The following is a 23,624-nucleotide window of genomic DNA, read 5'->3' as shown; positions in this document are numbered from 1 at the left end:
ACACAGGGGTCCACCCAGCCCCCCCCCCCCCCCCTTGTGCGGCCATGCTGTAGGGAGGGTTGTTTATTCAAGTGAGGCACGCGGCGAAAGGCTATGCACAACGCTCTAATATGGCGTATGTTCTTCTGTTTCTGTAAGAATTTTACTCAATATATTTAACTCTTTATATTTTAATGTACCCTATGATCTATGTTGCGTAAACTCGTCATACACGAGAACTCGACGTATACTGGATCGAACAAAAAACATGGCATATCAAAACTCTTCGGTGATCCACTGTGAGTTTTCAACTTAAGCATATATAAAGTCGCAAACGGGGAAAGAGATTAATAGAGTCCGAAAAATTTGAGAACGGTTTGAAAGTCCCTCCAATTGAATGCCTCCATGCCCTCGTTTTTCTTCAGCTTTTGAGCTAAACATAGAACTCAAAAATAGACTTTCTTGTCCCGTGCACGCCATGCCGATTGCATTGAGACTTCTTATCTGCGTGAGTACTAAGAAAATGTGAGTAATTTTATATTTCGGGTAGGTACGTACAAATTATGTCGCGATTTCGCAACCCATTTTGTTTAATATTTTTAACGGAGAGTTTTGTTGTGTCAGCGAAATGGATGAAAAGTTTTTTGTTAGAGGTTATATAACTTACAATGGAATATGTTTTAAAATTATCCCAAAGATTAAAGAAGATTGTAATTTCCTTTAACAAGAAATATTTTGAATAACATATAGATTTTTATTACAGAATTATATTATAAAATTCACATGTCGCATTCATGAGTTAGTTTAACGTATACCCGTTGGGCAGCAGTACTGCACGAGATAATAAAAACAAATAAAAAAAAAGGAATTCCGTGGCAACATTTGTGAAACTATATTCAACATAAAAATAATTATTTTAAGCAAATAGGTTTAATATTTTTGGTGAATAATTTTTAATTAAAGTTTTAAACAAAGTGTTTTAGTTTAATTGTTTCGAGGACTACAATGAAAGGTTATGGTGGTAACATTGAACTCTTTTTGTTTTGATTAGTATGATCGTTTCGTGGATTTGTTTATATTTATGTTTAATTAACCCATAAAAATAAGGTGTGTATTTAACGTTTTTATGGATAGTGGTTTACAGTGTTTAGTAATGCTATTTTTAAATTATGTCCTTTATACGTTATACATAAGGTGTGCACACAGAAAAATTGTTGAAGAAGTTTTAAATACTGGAAAAAGCCAAAAAACACCGGCGATGTTGTATTTTTATTACTTAAGTGCATTCAGTTGCTCGTTTCACTGTATTTTTCATTCAAAGATAAACCTCTCTTTTTTTTTACATTAAGATGTTACCTCTTCTAAAGCAGCAAAGGGTCTGTGACATATTTTACCGAATTAATGTTTTCTCAAGACAAGCTGCCAGATTCAAAACAACCATACAATTTTCAACGTACTTAATCTATTAATGAATACCAAGTGAGCAGAATGGACGTTTATTTTATGCCTGAATCATAAGATTCTAGCTTAAACTTAGTTTATTGATAAATCACATAATCAAAGTGTTCACTTGCTCTTTGACTTTAACTTTATGTAACAAAACCTAACCTTTAATCATCTTAACGTGTTCTTTGTTCGGAAAAAAAAATTGGAGGGGTTAGCTTTGTGATTCCATAACAATACTGTTGACGTAACCAAGATGGGGTCGCTTACGTCTTCACCACCTTACATTCTTATGAGACAAGTGTGGAAATATGGGGGTTTTGGGCGAGACACTATAAACATGCTATTTTTCATGCATTTTATTTTTCTATATTGTAAAGTATACTGTAATTCCCCGGTCTTAGTTATTTTGCAATACCAATATTTCATTTTCAATAAATTAATATCTGCAGATGTTACAGGTTATTGCGGTATTGTGAAATATAACAGCGAGCCCTATTTATTAGTATACTTCATGATACTGAAAAATAAAAGTTGCATGTAGAGTGGTAAAATATGGGAAATAAAATACCGGTATCGCAAAATAGACTAACCCGGGTGGGACTGTTTTCTACTTAAATAAACAAATTTAATATAAATAAACACTACCTTGCGGTTCTCTCGTAACTACTACACGTATATCCACATATTACAAATAAATTTCTTAATATCTACTTATTACATCTTGTGTTCTTATTTATTCACTTTATAAAAATATTTATTTCCTCATTAATGCACTCCTTCTTGTACCATGTTTTCTCCAAAACTCAAGGATCTTTAGTTTTTTTTCTTTCACTGTGCTATTTTGTCTTTCGCCATTTGCCAATTTTAAGTAAGTACTATATTTTTCTTTGTTTTGGAAATCAAGTTGTTATCATTGGTATTGCAACTTCTGTGACGTCTTACATTTCCCCTAATTTATTTCCTACCATTAGGAATCCGGTATCGTAAAATGGACTGATTCAAAAAGGTTGTCACCATAAACGTAGATTTCATTAAAGACTAGGTGTTCATCATAAATTTGTGATTCATAGTACACAGGATTAGTGTTCTAAACAATACACAACTATCATTAAGGTCCATTCTACAATGACATAGAAGTGGAGATGGATCATGTAATGAAGACTGATCTCACAGAACGGAATGTCGACAATGGCACGCATGCAGACACGGACCAATACGGACAATGCCCCGCTCTTCCGTTTATGTTACTCCATGCTATCAATAAAGCTGATTATTACCCTTAGCAAAAAAACATTCAATAAATCACCTTTGCTACTTACAACCGCTCATGTCTTGTTTCAAATATTTGGAATATTCAACATGGAGGAAATCATATTCTGTGATCATGCTACTGGAAAATAATTATGTCTCAGGAAATGATATACTTTTAGATATAGCTTACCATTTTAATGACTGATTAAGATAAATGTCAGGAATTTAAAAAAAAAAAATATGCATTTTTAGATTTTAAATTGAATGTTTTGTATTGCCAATATAATTTCTTAAAAAAATTCTATCTTTTTTTGCAAACTGTTCTAGATTGGTAGAGATTTTAGAGCTCTATGCAATACACCTTCTAATATCCGAGCAGTTGTCTCAATGAAAATGCAAATAGCTATGAAAATCTTGTCTCTTCTGACTGCACTAATTGTACTAATCGAAAGACTGAAAACTATGTACCTATTGCAATGCTCTGTGAATGAGTCTTGTAAAGGGGGAGATTGATTTAAGTTTTTTTTTTGGACCTACCACCTTTGCTGGTTGCACTGTGTGCCATGTGAAACCTCAATAATGAACACAAAATATGAATATGCAAACACAGAAAATAAGCCAAAATCAGCCAATGTCAAAAAATTAAAAAAAACGTAGACAGCACAGTAACTTCAGTCGGAGGAATTATAAAAAAAACGAACACAGTAGGCTGTCGACGAGCCAGCTGCGACAAGAACAGTGAACACAAACAACAACTCGGCCAACGCACCGGCAAACAATGACGTGGGCGCACGATGGTGTATGTGTACTAACAGGCAACACAGTGGTCTATTGTCAGAATATGCGATACAACCCTTGAGTCATGAGATGTATTGAAATTATTGGTGACAAGAAAAATGTTTCATCGCTAACTCTGGCGGGAAGCTTTTTTAAAAATGTTTTCACGTTAAAATGTTCATTTCACAGGCTGACATATGAGCCTACAGAAGTAGCTGTAGGCGATGCAGCTTCTGACTCGGTTGAAATTGTAGGTTTTGTAACAGCTCGTTTGCAACACTCTAATAACTTTCGGCCTTCACTTATATTTTGCAGATTTCTTTCCCAACTTGGGGGGGAAATTATATCCCCCCCTATCTTCCCCCTGCATCGGCCACTGACCCCAGCATTTTCTTACCTCTAGTAGGCCCCTACTGAATTTGGAAAACCAATGTTATAATGGTTGGATCAGGATTATAGTTCAGCGTTCTCTGAAATGTGTGTCCAGTGTCCTGAAATTATAGGAACTGAAATTGACTTAATGTTGCGTTGGTTCATGGACAGCCAGTGCTGTGAGGTCACTAGCGTCTCCTTAGCGTCTCCAGAGCCCGAATTTACTTTTTAGTTTGGAGGGTATATTAATGCATACTTGAATACTTTAATTCATGTTTTAAACTTTTCTTTCTATTAAAAGTTGTATGATACAATTTAAAGTCATAATTGAGACCATGATATGTGAATTATTGTAACGCCCATCTCTGACTTGTTTAACGTCATGTTTAGCATCTGCATCCTTTCTTTGCAGGACAACCTCTCCAGAAGAGTATTCCTGGTGGACAGATGAGGTGTACTGTATGTAACATGTCTGTGCACCTAACTACTTGTTTCAGAGAATAAGTCAGATAACACGTCATGGAAGCTCAAGGCCAGACTGAGGATACGCCAAGTACGGATAATGCTCCCGCGTCAGATCCATTGGTGAGCGTCCTGTTTGCTTCGGTCATTGAGCTGGCGGTCAAGCCATCCTGGGGTGGATTATTGGCCACATTTCTCGGGCTTGCTTATGATGTGCTGTATTTTACAATGTGGATCCGTTGTTTTAAGTGAAGGTTTTCACACAGTTCAGCTAATTATTATTAAATTTGCAGCTCTGATTTTTACTGCAGGCATCTCAACAAATTGTGAAGCAAAATACTGCAGTCTTTCCTAGAAATATGCGAGAAATGAGTGTGGGCTTTTATATAATCACTGTTTGTTCAGTTTTATTGTCAGTCGGTGGGGCAACACGAGGATGTCGCACTGGTCTCCAAGTTCAGCTTCTCCTGTAAGAGTTGTTGGTGATGGATTTTCGTTTGGAGAATCAAGTGATCAAACATACGAAGTTGTTCTTATAAATGAGTGTCAAGTTCATCCAGTTGTGAATAGTGACACTAGATATTTTCATATATAAAAATAAGGAAAAATGATGCTAGGAGGAGGGTAAATGCTCTACTGTTATTGAGAAGTGTGAATTATAATTATGTACATGTCATATAAATTAAAATATGCAAGGTTCTGTGTGAATAAAGAAAGAGGAGAGATATCTTTGCCAGCCATGGTGGATGCTGGGTTTTCCTTATTATCTTAAAAAAATACATAAATTAAAAAAAAAAAATAACCAAGGGAAATTTCAAATTTTGGTTAGGGAACAGTCAGGATAATTTTGTTACAGATTTGTATAGACACCTTTAACTCATTTCTTTTGCCCATTTTTTTTCTTCCAAAAAATAGTCTTTCTTGCATTATTGCAAAGTTTTATGCTTCGTATGGTTTTAAAAACCAATTATTTTGTGACGTCTTGGAATGTGTACAAAATAATCACACATTTACATAAAAACTCATATATTAAATGAAGTTAATATGTTTAATGATGTGTAGTAATCCTAGAATATTCAAGTAGATTTTTTTTTTGTCTTGCCCACAAGGTCATTAGAGATGGGAAAATACTGACTGTACCTCGTCAGGGAAGTTGGAGAAAGAATTGGCAGTGGCCTCTTGTGGGAGCCACCTCAGCATTTGCTCGGAGTGATTTCGAGACGTGGGAAACCAAAATCACGATGGCTTGACCGGGATTCCAACCCGATCCCTCCCGAGTACACGAGTCCAAGGTTTAACTGCCGAGCCGCCTTCCCGGGCACGCGAGGCTCGGTCTGGCACGCCAGGTTGATTTATTCTAGTTTTTGGTCATTACTTCGTTAAGGGCTTTTTATAAAGTTTTAGTTTATTACATCCCTTGCATTTGTGTTTCTGCCAAAAAATATTTTCAACAGATATTCACTGAGTGTAATATCATGGGTGTAAAGGGTTGTGCAAGTGATTGTAATTACAAAGACAATTTACAACCATGATTTACACTAAGTGAAGATCTGTTGAAAATATCTGTAGCTTACAATAGATTCTCTTTCTGAATGCAGTATCTATCTGGATTATGTATTTATTAAAAACTGTTACTGTTCAAAATTGAATTGTAAGTTCATTCTTGATAATACTGGTATTATAATTCCCCAATTTAACAGCCGTAAACATCTACCATATGTACATGTATGTAAAATCCCATAAAAAGACATATAATTTTTCAACTCATTTCTAATTTCAATAAAATTGATAATCTTAATCTGTAAAAGTGTAGCTATATAATGTAATTATTTTTTACATAAGCCTATAATATGTGTTATTTTCTTATCAAATTTATTACAATGTCGGCAATTAGTATTTCATTATAATTTCTATGTTTTGTATTTCTTTTATATTTTGATGTTTATCTTTTAAACTTTATTTGTTTATTTGTATTGTTTATATGTTGTCCTTGTATATGTGTCGTGCCCTCGGCTGTTGGTGGGCATGTTACAACATAAATAAATAAATGAAAGCAAATGCGAGGGAAGTGTGTGGTGCACAAGTAACGCTGGTGGGGTGCGGCCGGCAGACCGCCGGGAAGGCGCCGGCCAGGAGGGGCTCGCGGGAGGAGAAGGGCCGCAAGAAGGACGACAAGGGCGTGGAGTACGTCCTGCGAGCGCTCAGCACGCTCGGCTCGCCCGAGGAGAAGCTGGCGGCCATGTGCAAGAAGTATGCCGAGGCCGTGGACGACAACCGCAAGTTGCAGGTGTGGCTCGGCCGCGTGCCTCCCCGTGTCATAGCGTGCTCTTGGACTCCTTCCCTCCCTTTTCCGGTCGGACCGAGTTCACGACTGTGCGTGCGACCTTTGCAAAGTCAGCTCGCAATTTATGTCTCACTGTTAAATTTAGCCAATGAAAATTTGAAATGTATACAACATCTGTTGATAGTGTTAGTAAATAACTATATTAACTACCAAACGATTATCCAGTGACAACATTATCAACAGTTTGTGAACGCAGTTTTTCAACATTTAAAAATTATCAGGGTTATGTATGATTGTTATTCAACAGTTCTAATATGGAATTTTTTGTTTTGTTTTTTGTATTTAACAATTGTAACATATTCTAAGAAACTGAAAGCAGGTTGTTCCCGGAGAGTGACGGGCGTGTGTTGCAGCTGACAGCGAAGCAGGCGGAGAAGCGCATGGGCGTGCTGCAGCGCGAGAAGGAGCAGCTGCAGACGGAGCACAGCAAGGCCGTGCTGACGCGCAGCCGCCTGGAGAGTCTGTGTCGCGAGCTGCAGCGCCAGAACAAGGCCGTGAAGGTGCGTTCCTCAGGCTTGTTTAGTGTACCACCGTCAACTATGGTATTTTATTATTTTTCAAAAATTTTCTATTTGTTGATTTTTTTTTTAGTGACATAAAATAGTGTCTAGTGACAGTATTATCAGAGTTGTCATTCTGAGAAAAAAAATTCAATGCTAAACACCTATTATTATTTCACAGGAAAAACTATTTGTAGCAGTCGGTTAAATTATGTGCCCTGCTCAAACAAATCCAAATTTTTTAATATTAAATAAATAATAATAAATTCACAAAAACGGGTTAGTTACATCTCCTGTAGAAGTAAAAAAATTTAATGTTGTCAGATGATGCTCTTGATGAAATACAAGAAAATGTATTTCCAAAATTCTCATTCCATATTTCTTAACAAAATTTCAGTTAGAGCTGTACCGATTCACAAAATTTAGCTGATATGCCGATACGCCGATATGCCGATACAACTGTTACTGATTCCGAACCAATACAGGAGAAAACACATTTTGGTTAAAATATTTTTATAAATTTACTAAATTACCCAAAACAACTCATTCTAAGAAAAGCATGTAATGCACTTGCACATGTATGTTAGTTTATAAACGAACGATAACCTCTCTTTTTTTAACTTGTATTTTTAAATTGTTTTCATTTGTTTGTTGATGACCCGTTAGTTGCTTATTGAATTTTGAATTTACTAATGGAATCTGGAATATTTAATTTTTTAATACGTAATTATAGAAAATAATACTATTTAATAATAGGTAACTATGAAATATATTGATTACAAAAGTGAATTTAAAATGTGCAAAATTGAGAGATTTTGTACATGTTTATAATTCAAAGACGGGAATTCCAGAATCATCCTAATGCGTGAGGCGGCGAAAATTTACGGGAACTACATACCACGTAGTCGCTTTGCACAGGAAACGGTAATAGTATTTACGTTATGTGAAGTCGTATATTATTTGGTTATTATTTTTTTTATTTAATTCTAAAAACTGTTACATAAGATAATTAAAAAATCTCTGTCACAATGGTATGAACATTTCTTTGCAGTTGGTATTTTCCGTTGTTTGGAGTGGTAGCCGTGCTCTAAATAAAGCAAGTTTTGTTCTTATCTAACTTTACCATGCTGGTGATACATTTATTTACGATGTATTAGATTCAAGAACGTTATTAAAACATAGTATGTTTAAGTTTGATATGTACGACTGGCACACGTAGCTAAGAAATGATGTTCAAAGTATGTAGTGAAAAGGGTATTGGTGGATTTTTAGGTTTCGTAAAGCATTTTCATTTTTCAATAATATTGGCTGAAAATTAACAAGTGTATCATGAATATGCAGAAATGCCTATTCAATTAAATATCAGCAAAATCGGCTTTTGCAGATTTGTATCGGCACAGCTCTAGTCTCAGTTATAATCTTCAGTATTGTGTGAAGCGGGGTTTCCGATAGTCAAGTGATATTGCTGCTATTTCCCAACTGATGTTGTAGAAATGTTGACATAACACAATATTTAAATCTTTATAACTTTAGCATTAGATAGATTAAAAAAAAATTCCTTTTTATGGTATGCCTATAATACGTTATACTTCAGGTAGCTCATGTGTATAGTATAAGCTAATTTTTTTATTATTTTTTATTAAATATTTGTATTTATATGTTAATTCAGTTTTTATTTAAATGTATTTTTGACAATTATTGGTATGTGTGCCTAGTTAGTAAAGATGTATGTGGTTAAGTGTAAGACAAGGCTGTACGCCTTAACTTAGCCACTTAAACTAAGGCAATAAAAAAAAATATGTAATCTATAATAAAAATTTAATTATCATCAAAAAGTGTTAAATGATTTGACAATTTAACTGACCACATGACCAGGTCTGTAATAATCTCATAATCACAGTTACCATCTGTACTCGGCCCTGCAGCATGTTTGAAAGAGGTGTAGAGCGGTGTGAGTGAGCGAGAGCGTGTCTGCCGCCAGGACGAGAGCCTGCTGAAGATCCGCGAGGAGGAGGAGAAGCGCAAGGAGGTGTCCGGCAAGTTCCAGAGCACGCTCGCCGAGATCACCGCGCTCATGCAGCAGAACAACGAGAAGAACTCCAAGCTGCGCGAGGACAACCTGGAGATGACCAAGAAGTTCAAGAGCCTGTACGAGCAGTACGAGATGAGGGAGCAGGTGCGTCGCGATCCTGGCTATAGTCGGTTCACGTGATGACGTCACAACAAAACATTGATGAAAAATTGCATACTTTTTAATTTTCAAATATTATTTATGGTTTTTTGCAAAAATTTAATTTAAATAATTTAGTTTAAATATTATCACGAACAATTAGTTAAAAAGCCCACCTTAACCTGTTTGATATTATCGAAGATTTTATCGCACGATGGTAGGCCGGTTCTTGCACGCTCGGCTCAGGCGGAACGTGACAATTTTTCATTAGTGCAGCAGGCGCTCATCGATTTATAAGACGTCATCACGTCAAAAATATCTGTGCGTATAATGATACCGAAATTAACTGCTTGGTTTTTGCTAAAAATGGATAAATACATTTCAGTTCTTATTCTATTATAATGCATGATGTGCGTATATATTCCAAATTAAACCTCAATTGCAATAAATTTCGTGAATCTCTTAGACCAACCTTTTAATTTGTGCCTGAACATTTTGGGCCTGGGGCTATAGTGACCTTGTGACAATGCAGCAAAGTAAGGGGAGGTATGCGATCTCTCTCAACCACCACAACATAGTGAAACTAATAAGCTTAGAGGTCCCGCCAACTGCAGATCAATCTAGTGAAGGAATTAATTTCTGTGTGTGTTGGTTGTGTGCGTGCGGGGAGCAGCAAGTGGAGAAGATGTCGAGGCAGATGCAGCTGGAGTCCCAGCTGGCAGATGCGAAGCTGGCCAAGGCACAGCTGGAGATAGCTGCGGAGAAGGAGACCTTGCTACGGGAGAAGCAGCAACTCATGATGGTGAGTGTGGTCTTCCCAAGATATTTAGTAGGTTTCCGAATGAAGTATCACATCTCAAATCAGTTTTGAAATGACGGGTGACTAGGTAAATACAAAGTTTTAAAGCAAAGGTATATTTTGAAAGAAAACTTTTTGAATAAACTAGCATATTGTTGCTGCTTATTTTGCAATAATTGGGAGCAACGTTAAGCAGTATGTATTTTTTGCGTTAGTAATTGTCATTGAAATTGGCAGTGTAAAACTTCTGCTTAAGTTAGTACAGTGAAACCACATTAACAAAAATCATGAAGTACAAAGCTCTCATTGAACAAGAACCAAGGCCTGTACGAGGTGTGTCGTGTGGGCAGGAGCTGCAGAAGTACCAGGCGGAGTGCCAGGAGCTCCGGGCCACGGAGGCCAGTCTCCGCTCGCAGGTCGGCCTCTACACCGGCAAGTTCGACGAGTTCCAGGACGCCCTCACGCGCAGCAGCGAGGTGTTCGGGGGCTTCAAGGACGAGATGGACAAGGTGCCCGTTGTGTTCCCAGTGGCCTTGTTCGCGACACTTGCCTGTAGGGACTAATGCAAGTAGTGAACATGTGGTATTTACTTACCATTTTTTTTTATTACGATAAGGAAGACGGGTTTTTAATTTCTGGTACGTTGCAATGTATAATGTAGATCAAGCTAATACCTTCACTCACCCCGTCTTTCACAAATCCGGAGTTGGCGAGTTTTAAATCTTCTCGTCAATTCGTTCATCTTTTTTTTTTTTAACGTCTTGCGACTCTCGATTTTCCACTGGGTCCACGCTGTTGTTCAGCTTATGACGTGCTGTTTCATGTTTCACGGGGAGAAAAGTTTGCGTTAGAAGGAAAAAAAAATCTGTGATCCGTCAGACAACTTTTTGTTTTATGACGCCTTCCAAGTCAAAATAACGTTGGTTTACATTTTTGCAATTCATAATAATGTAAGATTGTGCTGTTTTTATTTCCCAGTCCCGATCAAATATGAAAACGTGGCATTGTACCCCGCCTTGCGCGGTGGCTCAGGGTGTGTCTGTGGTGAGATGTGCAGATGTTGTATTATCCAAGATTGTGTTGTTTTCTTTACGTCCCGGTCCTGATGAAACATGAAACTGTGGCCTTGTGCACGGTGGTGAGAGCGACGGGCACCTGCGGGGAGTGTGCAGATGTCGCGGAAGGTGGACAAGATGCAGAAGGAGGCGCTGATGTGGAAGGGCCGCTGCGAGAAGAGTCAGCTGGCGCTGCTGGAGATGGCCGCGGACAAGCAGCGGCAGGACGCGGAGCTGGCGCAGACGGCGCGCAAGCTGCTGCAGCTGCAGAAGCTGTGTCGCACGCTGCAGGCGGAGCGCACGGCGCTGCACTCCCAGCTCAGGGCCTTCGGTAGGAGCCAGTCGCAGTCTGTGTTCCAGGGGAAAACATTCAAGGGAAGATGTCGAGGAAATTATGCTCTAATAACTAGAGACAAGATTATGTGGTGAATTGCGATAAAACCAAAATTAACACAGAGAAGCACGTCAATTAACCATATAACACCACAATTTCAAGTTAATACACCACAAACCACCGAAATGTAATTAAAATCACGAAACTAAGGAGCATTTTCACTCGAAACTTACTTCTGATAACAAATAACAAGTATGTAATCTTTTTGAAATAATAAATTCCATGAAAGTTATTTATTTATCATAAAGATTTTACCACATTTTATGTATAAAAAAAATTGTAAAAATGTACTCTTTTTTTATTTTGCAACTTTTATTAGTTACTCATTGTTAGATTACGACATTAATAAATTTTTCAAACACAAACATACTCAACAGATCTATTTTATTTGTTATGAAAAGTTAGTCTTGCTTATTACAAATTATTATACTGTAAAAGTGCATCATGTATCAGTCAAAATAACATTGTTTTGGAGAAAATAGTATCATTCAACATTTAAGTGTCACATTTGTTTTAATAAACAGATTTAATAAAATATAAAACTAATAACACCAAATTCTCTTGTTTTAAAATCAATATTGGCCTGCAAATAAAACCATAAAATATTGTCTCTATAAAATTTTAAAGTGAGAAGTCCTTTAAAGTGAAATACTTTATACGTATGTTTACAGTGAGGTCCCACTATGTCAGTCAGAAATGGTCTAAACTTGATTCTTAGCTAACCCACACATTTATGTTCTTTCATTGGAAGCAAAGACACTTATTATTGGTTATTTAGCTGTCGCTGGCATACTCACTGACCTCTCATCTTGTTGCAGACTATTACCTGATTGATTTTGCCCGTTTATACTTCATTTTAGGTATGTTGCAAAGAAAAATTTTCAAGTTGAAAACAGAACTTAAGTAAAAACATATTTGAAAATAAAACCAAAGGGAGAATTATAAATTTGCTATAGACATAGACTATATGGAGACTATACTGTAATAATACAGTAAATAAAGTTTATTGACCCTTTTTTGTAAAGCATGGACTGTCGGAGGTGGGACTTTTTTTTATCCTGGGCGCATGCTGAAGTAGAGGTGGGAAAATCTTGTGTATCTTGCCTTGCATTTTAAAGTGTTGAGAACTTTTGTTTGTGTTCATTTAGTTGTCTGTATAATATAATAACTTATCTCTTTATCTTCCATGTGATTGAAAACACTGCTACATGTTCTTTTTGTGTTCATGCATAGATTACCTAATTCAAAGATTTGTATAAATGTACATACCAGATTGCGTTCACATCTTTAGTTTCAATTTGTAAAGTGTAATTAGTTAGAAGTATGTGTTGTTCCGTCACATTTATAATGTGGATGGTATTGCCGTGCATGCTGTAGCCTGTGGATGGTTGTGCTTGCAGAGCTGAAGGGGCAGCCAGCGGGCGAAGCCGGGAGCCTCACGTCGGAGCTGCAGAGTGTGTGCGACCGGCTGACGGAGTCCTTGGGCGGCCTGCAGCTGGCGCCGGGGAGCACCTTGGACCAGGCGGAGTGCCCGTCCAAGGCCCGGGCGAAGGCTCGCCAGGCGGCGGGGGAGGCCGACCCAGCGCCGCCGAGGGCCGGCTCTTGCGGCTGTGCGGCCGACAAGTCCAAGTCCTCCAGCAAGAGGGCGGCGCAAGAGAGGGTGGACTGCGTCGGCAACCCGACGGTGGGAGCGTCGGGCAAGGAAACGCACGACGAAACTGCAGAACCGGAAGTTCATACAGATGTACCCGAAACGACGGGAAGCGCGTCGGCGCCGTCGTTTGGGGTCCGTGGCACGGCTGCTTCGCCGGACGAGAATATCGTCGCGAGTTCTCCGACGGTGCCCCGCCTGGATCGTTCGTCGTCCGCGCTCGCCCCGGGGGAAGGAGAGGAACTGGCCGAGGGGGCTCTCCCAGCTGTCGGCCTGCAGCCCCTGCCTTGCGGACAAGAGACCGGCGGCCCGCCTGACTCGGCTGCGCTGAATCTGCCCCGGCTGCCCGTCGCGCCGGACGTGAGCTGCCGGGCCGCCGACGTCTCGGACGAGATCTTGTTCAAGCCCATAGCCAACGGCCACGCCATTCTCTTGCCCGAAGAGAACCTGCCGCTCGAGGTCAGCCCAGAAAATGAGGTCAAGAAAAAAAAGGTGAGAGAAGGTCAAAATGTGGATTATCAAAAAAATTCTTCAGTTTAGTATCAAATTCTCTTAAGTTTGCTCTATTATGAACAATATACGAATTTTATTATTTCTGCGTTCAGTTATTTTTTTAGTGTATAATTAGTTTGTAGATATTTGTCTTTTTTCTTCATTTTTTTAAAAAAAATTATTAATGTAGAAAAAAAATTAATTTTTTTTCTAATCAGTTACTATGGTTTTATGCATGTGTATTTGTAAAAAAATTTTGTGTGTAATAAATAAAATCTTTTTTGCTAAAATTTTGATAGTTCGTTAAGAATAAATTTTCTTTTACAGAAATTTTGCTTAAAGTCAGATGGTTAGTCAAAACTACGTAAAATAACAGAGTTGCCAATAGCAACCTGTCAACATTCACGGATCTTTGGCATACTTAGAATAAAACAGTTAAAAGTCTTGTGTTTACTTTCAGTGAAGTGTCATTTTTTTTTGTGTCTTATTTCTTGGTATACTCTCTGGTTTCATTTTCTATACTTGTTAACTCTGCTTGATAATTTTTCCTTTTTCTTTTTTTATATCTAAACTGTGTATTTAATATCTTTCCATTATGCACTTTTTTTAGTCTTTCAAAGATGACTACCATCATACTTAGTAAATTATGTTATTTTGCTTATGGTACTTTTATCCATCATCCAACATCCTTGGTTTTGTGTTATATGTTGTAGGTGCATAGCATTTGTATTTATCTTTTACACTGCTGTGTAATTTCCTCTTCCACACGGTATCCTTGTTACATTTGTTTCATTATTTTCTTGTTCTCCTCTTCCTACAATTTCCTTATTCCAATAATGGCAATAACTTCTAAATGCTGGAAATTTCGCATATAGTCACAAAATATGTTGTGCTGTTTACAGGATGCTGGTAAGAAAGGTAAAAAGTAAATGCCCACCATAGTTTGAGCTCTCGGCGCATGGATGTATAGTGTCGCTAAGCAGTGGACACATCTAGCAGTGATCTGATGAACAAGTGCAGTGTTTATCTAGATAGTTTTTAACTGGTGTTGCAACTGTTTTTGCTGCATTGCCTATGATAACTATATTTCCAAAAAAAAAAATCCATTGAAGTTTAACTTGGTTTTAGGGCCGTGCTTCAAAGAAGTTTATTTTGTGTTAAATTTAAAAGTGAATCTGATTATATGTTTAGTTTTCTTGTAATATTTTAAAAATTTTAATTTTATTACTAAGTAATTGTGTTACATTATAATAAGACTTACAGGGCTTTATTGTTTTATCAAATCCTTACTGAGATTAGAATTAAGAAATTCTGTTTTTGTTTTAGTATAGTAAAAGAAACTCATCAACGAAATGTTTATTTTAAAAGATTTACTAGTGAAATCTGTAGCCATGTTTTAGTAATATTTACTGGGGCAAAATAAATTGTAAAGCACCTCCTTAAGGCTTAAAATTGTGTGAAGGAGGAAATTTCTTCAATTTGCATGTTGATTAATTTTTTTTTGCATACAACATGCCTATGTAGATCTATAGTTGGTATGAATTAGAGAAAAATTTCGCCAATGTCTCCATGTAAACTGGTTTAACCAGCAATTTTTTTTCTTTTGGTGTAGGTTCATCACGAGTACCACTTTTCGAGTACTCTTGTTCTTGTCCATTTTTTAATGCAACAAAAAATCAATTTTTTTTCCTAACTAAAATTTTTTTTGCATATATTTATAGTCTTTGAATTTTAAATTTTGTCACTTCCAATCTTTTTCTAATTTTCGAACTCAATTTTTTTAAACTTTTTTTGGCATGGGATTCAATGGTCCTTAAAAACATTTGATGTTAACACCTGGCAAAAATATTGAGTTCTTCAGATTGAATAACATATATTCCAAAGCAGCATGGAATTACGGAAGCTAATTCAAAAAAGGTGAGTCCAGTGACACCCAGTACACATTATTTATTAGGTAAGACTTTTTTTCTGCCAACAACAAAGCTCTGTGAAGAAATTTTCTGCTGTTATTGGTGTCTTTCGCTGACAGCTCACAAATGTACCAAAATATGTCAAATGTGGACATGTTCGGTGTCTGTAAAATCTACCGTCCAACTTTTGACAGTGTTTGGTGTTTGCTATTGAAAAATAAACATTTTGCAACATTTTATTTTTGTAGTTTTTATTCATTGTAATTTTACCTACAAACATTGCTTTGTATTTTTGTCCCTTGTTTGATTATGTATTGACCCATTCAATGAGTTTGTTCCATCATTTAAAGTGATGCCAAGCAAAATTTAACATTTTTCAAGGTATCTACTATCTATATATAAAACCTTAAGAAAAATGCTGTGAAGTTAGTGATTCCATCATACACTCGTACTCAACTATTTTAATATTGAACTAATAGTATTATCGCACTGCAAACCTTGACCAGCTCATAATATTTGGCCTGTAGGGGACATTTATGTTTCATGAACATTTGCAGAAATTAATTGGACAATAACACATGTAGGTTCCAGAGGAAATGTTACTGTCAACGATTGGTTATCAGAATAACGTCTCTCGGACACTGATTTAAACTTTTTTTTTATTATTATTTCACGAAAACCCTCAAGTCATCATGGCAGCCATTTCCAGACACGATAACAAGATCAGGTAGTATTTACAAGATGCACATAACCTCTTCTATGAGTACAAAACAAACAATTTGAGACTTCTTTGCAGGTACCGAAGATGAATATTAAAAAAGTTTGTTCGCAGTCAAATCCCGTGGTTGCACATAAACTCACGGTACAAGCCGAACAACTCGGTCCTTTGGAACAAAGAAGTACACTCGATCCTTGTGGGCTAATACTGATGACTGTGGTCAAACATTCTAGTTTAAAGTTCAAAACAATTAAAAGGGTTGGTTATACAAGGAAGCGCCCAGAACTCTGCCGCAAAATTCTCTGTAACTTTCATTAATATATTATTGTGAACCACTGTCCGACACTTGACCTGCCGGTACCTCGTTCAGGTGCTGACTAAATAGGTTACATGCTTCTGCGTCCACCAGAAGGAAGTGACCAGTGCATGCATGACCTCTCCAGCCAGTTACAGCCCAACCCTCACAAAAACATAGCAGTATACAAATTTACCGAACCCTTCCAACGAGGCTTTTCGGGCAAAAATCACAAATATTTAGACATCATTTATAACCAATAAAAAAAATACCTGGAAAAAATAACCAGCCAATACTGGCGCATGGCAACAGCACAGAGTCCTTTCTCTTGGGTACTAAACTCTCTCTCTCTCTCTCTCTCATAAAGTTTCAGTTGGCACACCAATCTGCTCCCTTATGTTTATGAAAGTGACTATATACGTGTTTATGTTACTACATATGGGTATACCTTCTTAATGACACATTTCCGTTCATCAACTTCCGTTCAATTTTCACTAAATTACTCCGGTCAAATGCTGTAAACTGAGAGTTACTATGTTTACATATCAAAAATTGGTCTAAAACAACATTAAGTATTACTGTGATGTAACATGTCTCAAACCTTTAAGTTATCAATATTAGTTCTTATTGACGGTCTACCTATCCTTCCACCACTGTTGTTTTGTCAATAGTTTAAACATCTTCATGTGGTTGTTCAGTGATCATGGACAAACACACGTGAGAGCTTTTAAGTGACAGATTGGAAATGGGTACTACTCGCACAAGTTTCGTGAACTGTCAGATTCCAGACAAGTTACATGAAACCGGTCATGGGCGTAGATATCCCGGGGGAGGGGGGGGGGTCTGGTTCCCCCTGGAATTAATAAGCTCCTCACTGAGGAGTCCCTCTTGTGCTTTCACAATTGTGACTGTGAAACGGGGTTGATAACATAAATGTCAAAAAATATGTCTCGCGGAATACTTTCTTTACATTTCAAAGTTTTCTGCTTGTTGTATGCACATAGGCCAAACTATGGGCAGTATGCAACATACAAGCTGTGACTGTGACGTGTGCCAGTATAACCCACACACAAAATTCTCGGGTTGCGCTTTCCCCTCCCTCCCTGAGAATTTTAAAATTCAGCCGGGGGGGGGGGAAGTAGAGGGGGGAGGGGGTGCCTTGAGAATCCTACATATTTGTGCCCATGATACAGGGTTTACGGAAACCAAATAAACAGCGCCAAAGAAATTATTCCCATACGAAATGGCTGTTTGTTCTGCGACGACGGGGAAGTGGGTGTCAATGGCGGAGCGCGGAGGGATTAGAAACTCGCACTTGACCATAACCCCCCTGCAGGCGAGGACGAGACTTTCTCCGGCAGCCCCGCCGCTCAGCTGGCGTCCCAAGGTCGCCGCCCTCCCCCCCTCTAGCAGGCACCGTTAGCCCGCCCGGCGCTCCTCGGACTCCTGAGTGGGTCAGCCGCGCAGTCCGGCCCCCGTGCGCGCAGTGTGCTGTCGCTCCAGAGGACCCACACTCCCACAGCTGCGATGAGGCGCCACCTGTGGCTGCTCTGCCTGGCGGCCGCGCTCGGTGAGTTCGATGCCCCGCAGGAACCTAACCTCGGCGGCCCTGGAACCGCACCAGCGGCCAGGCCAGTCACGCTTGATACATCCGTGTCACTCACTTCCCGAGTACAAGTAATATATTATATAGCCATCGCGTCACGAGGGTTGACGTTCCTGAAGCGAACGTCCGGATTTTGTTTTCGAAAGATGGCCAAACTGTGGCGTTGGTAACGCTGTCATTCGTGGATTTTTTTTTTTAAAAGGGTTTGTTTACTAAATGTATTCGTGAAAAGTCGGAAATATGTGTACGCATGGTGATTTTTCTAATTAAGTGTTTAAAGTTCATTCTAAATTTGCGCTATTTCTTGGTTCCAGGCTAGACTGCACACACTTTTACGCCAACCAGTGAATGCATTTTGTTCATAGGCTGCTACTGCATTTTACATTCTGTCCGTATTGCATAGTTATGGTTGGATCATACGAATTTCGGTATTTTATTATTGGTTTACTGTGTCAAAACTACCCGTGGCGTCCATAACCCAATGCAAATGCCATTCAAACGTATACACGTATACATTATAACCTGTCTCCAAATATCTATTCACGACATTTTTCATCAATAGTTCTGTTGAGGACACAAAGTGTTTGGCAAGAACACATACATATTGCCCTCAAAAACATTTTCCTTCAAAACTTATTGTGTGGAAATCAGCCAATTAAAAAATGAATATAGTTTTAAATCCAGAGAATTTGAAGTTAACTTTATGTTGCACAGACGTACATTTTGAAATTCTTGTTATCGTTAACTAGGACCACTGTGTGTTATCTTTTTAAGTTTTACTTTGGTTTGAAAAAAGTATTACCTTATCAGCAGTAAATCTATTACACGATGTACTGAAACATATATTAGTTGTATTGTAGATAAGCACAAATGTTAGAAACAGCATTTATTAACGTTTTATTAATGTTTAGATTCTCGATCCTTGTAGATGAATGTTCTGACGTCCCTGTCTTCAGTCTGGACGGAACGCGCTTCCCGGGTTGACACCAGGCAGACTGCACGTACTGCAACTCCGCGATAAGGGGGAGGGGATAAAGAACCTATTTTACAGAATACATACACTTCGAAAGTTTTTATAGTATTTTAAAAGTGACTTCTAATCCAACCACCTTTTCATTTTAATTACAACCAACTAGACGTGCGAAAAAAAAACTTTTGTGACTATTTAAATACTTTTAAAAGTATTTTATTATGTATTATTCGTGTAACTGAACTAAAATAACTAACCTCTCAATTAAGTTGCATAATCTAGACGAGCGGAAACATAAAGGAATTTTTTGACGTGATAACGTGTTATAAATCGATGAACGCCGGCTGCACGCACGAAAAATTGAAACGTTCCGCCTGAGCCGAGCGTGCAAGAACCGCCCAACCATGCGTGCGAGAAAATCTTCTATAAAATCAAACAGGTTAAGGCCGGCTTTTTAACTAATTGTTCGTGATTATATTGAAACAAATTATTCAAATTAAATTTGCAAAAAAAAAAAACTGTAAATAATATTTGATAGTTAAAAAGTATGCAATTTTTCATCAATGTTTTCTTGTGACGTTATCACGTAAAATTATCGTCCGTAAACCGACATTAGAGACAATCACCCCCTTTTTTTACGAGAAATGTTTTGACGCAACAGACCTAACCTTCCACGACAGGAGAATAAACCCGAAGCTGCGCGAACGTGGACTATTGGGCGCTTGACTGGGGGTCAGTGGATGCCGGGCGCTCTGACCTCGTGACCTCGGGAACCCGGACGTGTGGACTCCAGCTGGGTGACGGCCAGAGACTCGTAGAGGCGCGCCCGTCACTTAGGCCTCGTGCGGGCTCAACCGTCACCCAACTGCGGGCCGCATTCGAGAACAGCCCAGTATAGCAACAGATCGGCAACCATTTTCATGAACGGTGCCCTGCGTCAGGCTAGACACCGGTTTCAACACATTATAGCGGACGGGAAGCCTAAGATGTACATCAAGTTCTGTCCCTGCCCGAACATGCCCGAATATTCACCTTCGGCCAACCTCGGGTTTATATATATATATATATATATATATATATATATCTGTTTATTCTAATGTAGCTATACTAACCTAACTAACCGTCCATAGTGTTTTAAAGTGTTTTAATGTAGCTAACCTAACCGACCACTTTTAATATTTGAATTTATTTTTCCTGCGCAAAAAAAAAAAAAAACAAATCCCGAAGTTGGCCGAAGGTGAATATTCGGGCGTGTTCGGGCAGGGACAGAACTTGATGGACATCTTAGACTTCTGTATGGCGGACGTTTTGCAATCATCGATACTATTGTTAAGTTAAAAATACCAGAGATAGCAGCACCAACGCACAAAAATATAAACGAATTTGTAATAGAACACATATTTCATCTGGCAGAGAGGGAGACAGTTGTTTTGTACCTTGTTACCTTGTTTCTTGCTGGAAAAAAATATTAATTGGATCATCTTATAATATCTTTGCAATGAAACATACTTTTTTTTTCAAGCAAAGTCGAGCAAGTTGAAGGGAACAGGTTACTTATGGTCGCATGCAGAACTCAACATGAACATTGGAGGTCAGGACACAGTTTTGCTGCATTCCATACAGCTACTACATACAACCCCAACACAGAAAGGACTATTTTAGATTTTAATTAGAATGTAGCCGAGGTCTTTCCAGTTTAGATTTAATTTTGGGAATCTATCCAGCCCAAAGTTTTTTTTGTATGAAAGGATGTATTTCCTTTTAAAAAAAAATTGGCTGTCTGTAAAGTCGGTTTACGGACGATAGTTTAACGTCACAACGTCATAACAAAACATTGATGAAATGATTGCATACTTTTATGAATAAAATTGAATCATTTTTATTGAATTATCACTATTTTGTATGGATACAAAGAAGGAGTGAAATGAAATCTACATATTCATTGATAAATTTACTTTTATTTGCACTCATTAATTCAAATATGTTTATTACTTTAACGAAGAGATTATTTTAACTATAACTTTTATACATGTTTGCTATTTAACTATAACTTTTATACATGTTTGCTATTTAACTTATTTCAATCTGTGTTATTCTATTAAGGATAGGACGATGATAGGAAAAGTAGGAAACGAATGGGAGTGTTTCAAGGATGATGTGAAGGAAAATGGCTTACCCAACACCAAGATGCAGTCAAAAATAATATATTTGCGCCACGGACTCTGCAGCAATGCTAGGAGGAACGGGTTAGCAAAGAGCAATGAAAATGTTACATTGAAATGCATGAAAACAGAATTACGCCACGGACTCGGTCGCAATGCTAGGAGGTTCAGGTTAGCAAAGAGCAATATAAAATGAGCGTAATGGGACAAAGCGAAACGGGACAATATGCGTAACGGGACACTTTTTCGTGCGTGCAGCCGGCGTTCATCGATTTATTAGACGTTGTCACGTCAATAATCTATTTACAACGCCAGTGTTGTTTCCTTCCCCACGAAAAAACTCGAGTCCCAAGAGTCGTGCTGTGTTGTGTAAACTTACCCAGGAAACACTCTACAAGTAAAGTGCTCTGTGAAAGTCCCGTTATGCGCAATTTGCCTCGTCTCTAGCATCATTGTTGTGCAACCAATGGACCTTTTTTGCGCCAAATCACAAGGGACGTGCGTGAGAGGCAAGTTTCACTTTCACTCACCGAGTTTTCCCCAAGACAAACAGGATGGAATGACATAATCCATTTGTTTGAACATAAATACCCAGAAGCAGCTATTTTCAAAATTATATTTGTTTTACGTAATATGAGTTCAGCACGATTGACTAGCATGGATATTTATGAGAGATAGAGAACTATAGAGAGATAAATAAATAAACAAATATATATATCGATGGATATTGATAGATAAAGATGTATATATATATAGATGGGTATATAGATATAGATATAGATATAGATGTATTATTATAGATGTACTAGCTGACCCGGCAAACGTTGTTTTGCCATATAAATTATTTCTAGGGAATTTATAGCTGCAGTACCCGGCGTTGCCCGGGCTGAATACATGATGAAGGGTACCTTTTTCGAAATCAGATGTAGTTAGTAATTGTCTTCTTAATTTGAATGTCAAGTGTGCAAAATAATTTATATCACTTTCAGATCCCGACAGACGTTGCTCTGCCAGTTTATAGTTATTTACCTGGTCTGTATGTAATCTAGACTCTATAAAGTAATATAGAAAAAAGCTTAAAAATAAGAGATTACAAATATAGAAAAAATTCAATTATCTAGCTAATGCTCGACATGCATTGCAATGCCTCATTCAGCTATGTTTTGTAATATGTTTGAAGTAGTTACACATATACAAATCATCTATCCATCTCTCTAAACATATATTTATCTCTATCTACATCTTTATATATCTATGCATCTCTCTATCGCTATTTATCTCATTATATCTACATATTTACATATATACCTCACACTATCTCTATCTCTTCTATATATAAATCTCTATATAGCTATATACATCTATATATCTCTTTATCTAACCCATTTCATTCTCTATACCTCGCTCTATCTCAACTTATCTCTCTGTCTCTCTCTATCTCACTCTATATATATCACTCTATCTCTGACTCTCTTTTATATTTAAATAAATTATGTCATTAGTGTGCACTTATACAACAAAAACAGACGAATACCGCTATATAATATGAAATAAACACATTTTTGAAACGATTTGTGCTCCAACTATTGCAAAATAGTTATACCGTCTCAGAAACCTTCACGGGCATGCGCATTACAACTCACCAAAATTGCATCGCAATTGGATGAATGGTATAGTAACGCATACGGCACAAACAAACGAAAATTAAAGACATGACAAACGCATCAAACGATGGTGTGTTTAAAATTCAAGGCAACTAACTCTATCTATTGACGAAGTTAAGAACAAAACGGTTATGAGCGCCTTTATTTTGCTAGCCGCTGCGAGCTCCACTAAGCGGGCTGGTCTCACCAAGGAGAAAAATATGAATTTGCCAGACCTTACTATGTGTATGATCGTGTGGCAGACATAAAGAAATGACACTCCCTCACTATTTGTATGTCTATGACCTATGATTTTTTTCTGTTATAAAATGAAATTATCACTTTTTCACTCCCTTAGGGATGGAATTTCATATTAATATGTGGTCTATGTGTTAATCCAGGTAATGAGCTCGCTGTAGGCGGGGAAGGTTGATCAAGTGTTAATTGATCAGCTATCGACCGGGGTTGAAAAATATAAAATTCTATTAAAAATTAGGGGTTGGGGGTAGAAGGGTGAAAATTTAGGGTTGTGTGTATTTTTTAATGCCACATTATAAAAAAAAATAAAATAAAAAATTTTCTCCAAAAATTAAAAAAAAAATTTAGGGGTGGACTACCCCTAACATTT

The 23,624-nt window shown here is 37.7% G+C and overlaps 2 protein-coding genes across 5 annotated transcripts in view; both read left to right on the top strand.

The window, feature by feature from the left end:
• Positions 1 to 436: 436 nt before the first annotated feature.
• On the top strand, positions 437 to 15,841 carry LOC134532458 (alpha-taxilin-like). Of its 4 annotated transcripts, none has more exons than XM_063368868.1 (10): positions 437 to 504; positions 4,323 to 4,410; positions 6,398 to 6,574; positions 6,985 to 7,131; positions 9,113 to 9,307; positions 9,975 to 10,103; positions 10,451 to 10,609; positions 11,273 to 11,486; positions 12,950 to 13,692; positions 14,595 to 15,841. In XM_063368868.1, the coding sequence occupies exons 2-10, from the start codon at positions 4,345 to 4,347 to the stop codon at positions 14,619 to 14,621; spliced, it is 1,857 nt and encodes a 618-aa protein (XP_063224938.1). In that variant the 5' UTR covers positions 437 to 504; positions 4,323 to 4,344; the 3' UTR covers positions 14,622 to 15,841. The 4 variants fall into 4 exon arrangements, with proteins under 4 accessions (XP_063224938.1, XP_063224940.1, XP_063224937.1 ...); XM_063368867.1 differs by lacking the exon at positions 437 to 504 and adding an exon at positions 979 to 1,086; XM_063368870.1 differs by lacking the exon at positions 14,595 to 15,841 and having other exon boundaries at positions 6,372 to 6,574; positions 12,950 to 13,648.
• A 2,017-nt stretch (positions 15,842 to 17,858) lies between these two features.
• The window catches only part of LOC134533359 (uncharacterized), a 41,045-nt gene continuing 35,279 nt past the window's right edge, over positions 17,859 to 23,624 (top strand). Inside the window, exons 1-2 of the mRNA XM_063370879.1 lie at positions 17,859 to 17,887; positions 18,103 to 18,185. Coding sequence (XP_063226949.1) covers positions 17,859 to 17,887; positions 18,103 to 18,185 — 112 coding nt within the window. The remainder of the gene's footprint in view (positions 17,888 to 18,102; positions 18,186 to 23,624) is intronic.

Source organism: Bacillus rossius, chromosome 6 (genome assembly GCF_032445375.1).
Source record: "Bacillus rossius redtenbacheri isolate Brsri chromosome 6, Brsri_v3, whole genome shotgun sequence".
In the NCBI taxonomy this organism is placed as follows: Eukaryota; Metazoa; Arthropoda; class Insecta; order Phasmatodea; family Bacillidae; genus Bacillus; species Bacillus rossius.
The sequence above is the reverse complement of the archived record's forward strand: the minus strand, read 5'-3'. Positions and strand labels throughout refer to the sequence as shown.

Coding starts and splice junctions, on each gene's coding strand:
- LOC134532458 (XM_063368868.1), top strand. CDS start 4,345: ATGGAAGCTCAAGGCCAGACTGAGGATACGCCAAGTACGGATAATGCT. Junction 4,411..6,397: donor CTCCCGCGTCAGATCCATTG/GTGAGCGTCCTG, acceptor TGCGGCCGGCAG/ACCGCCGGGAAGGCGCCGGC. Junction 10,104..10,450: donor AGAAGCAGCAACTCATGATG/GTGAGTGTGGTC, acceptor TCGTGTGGGCAG/GAGCTGCAGAAGTACCAGGC.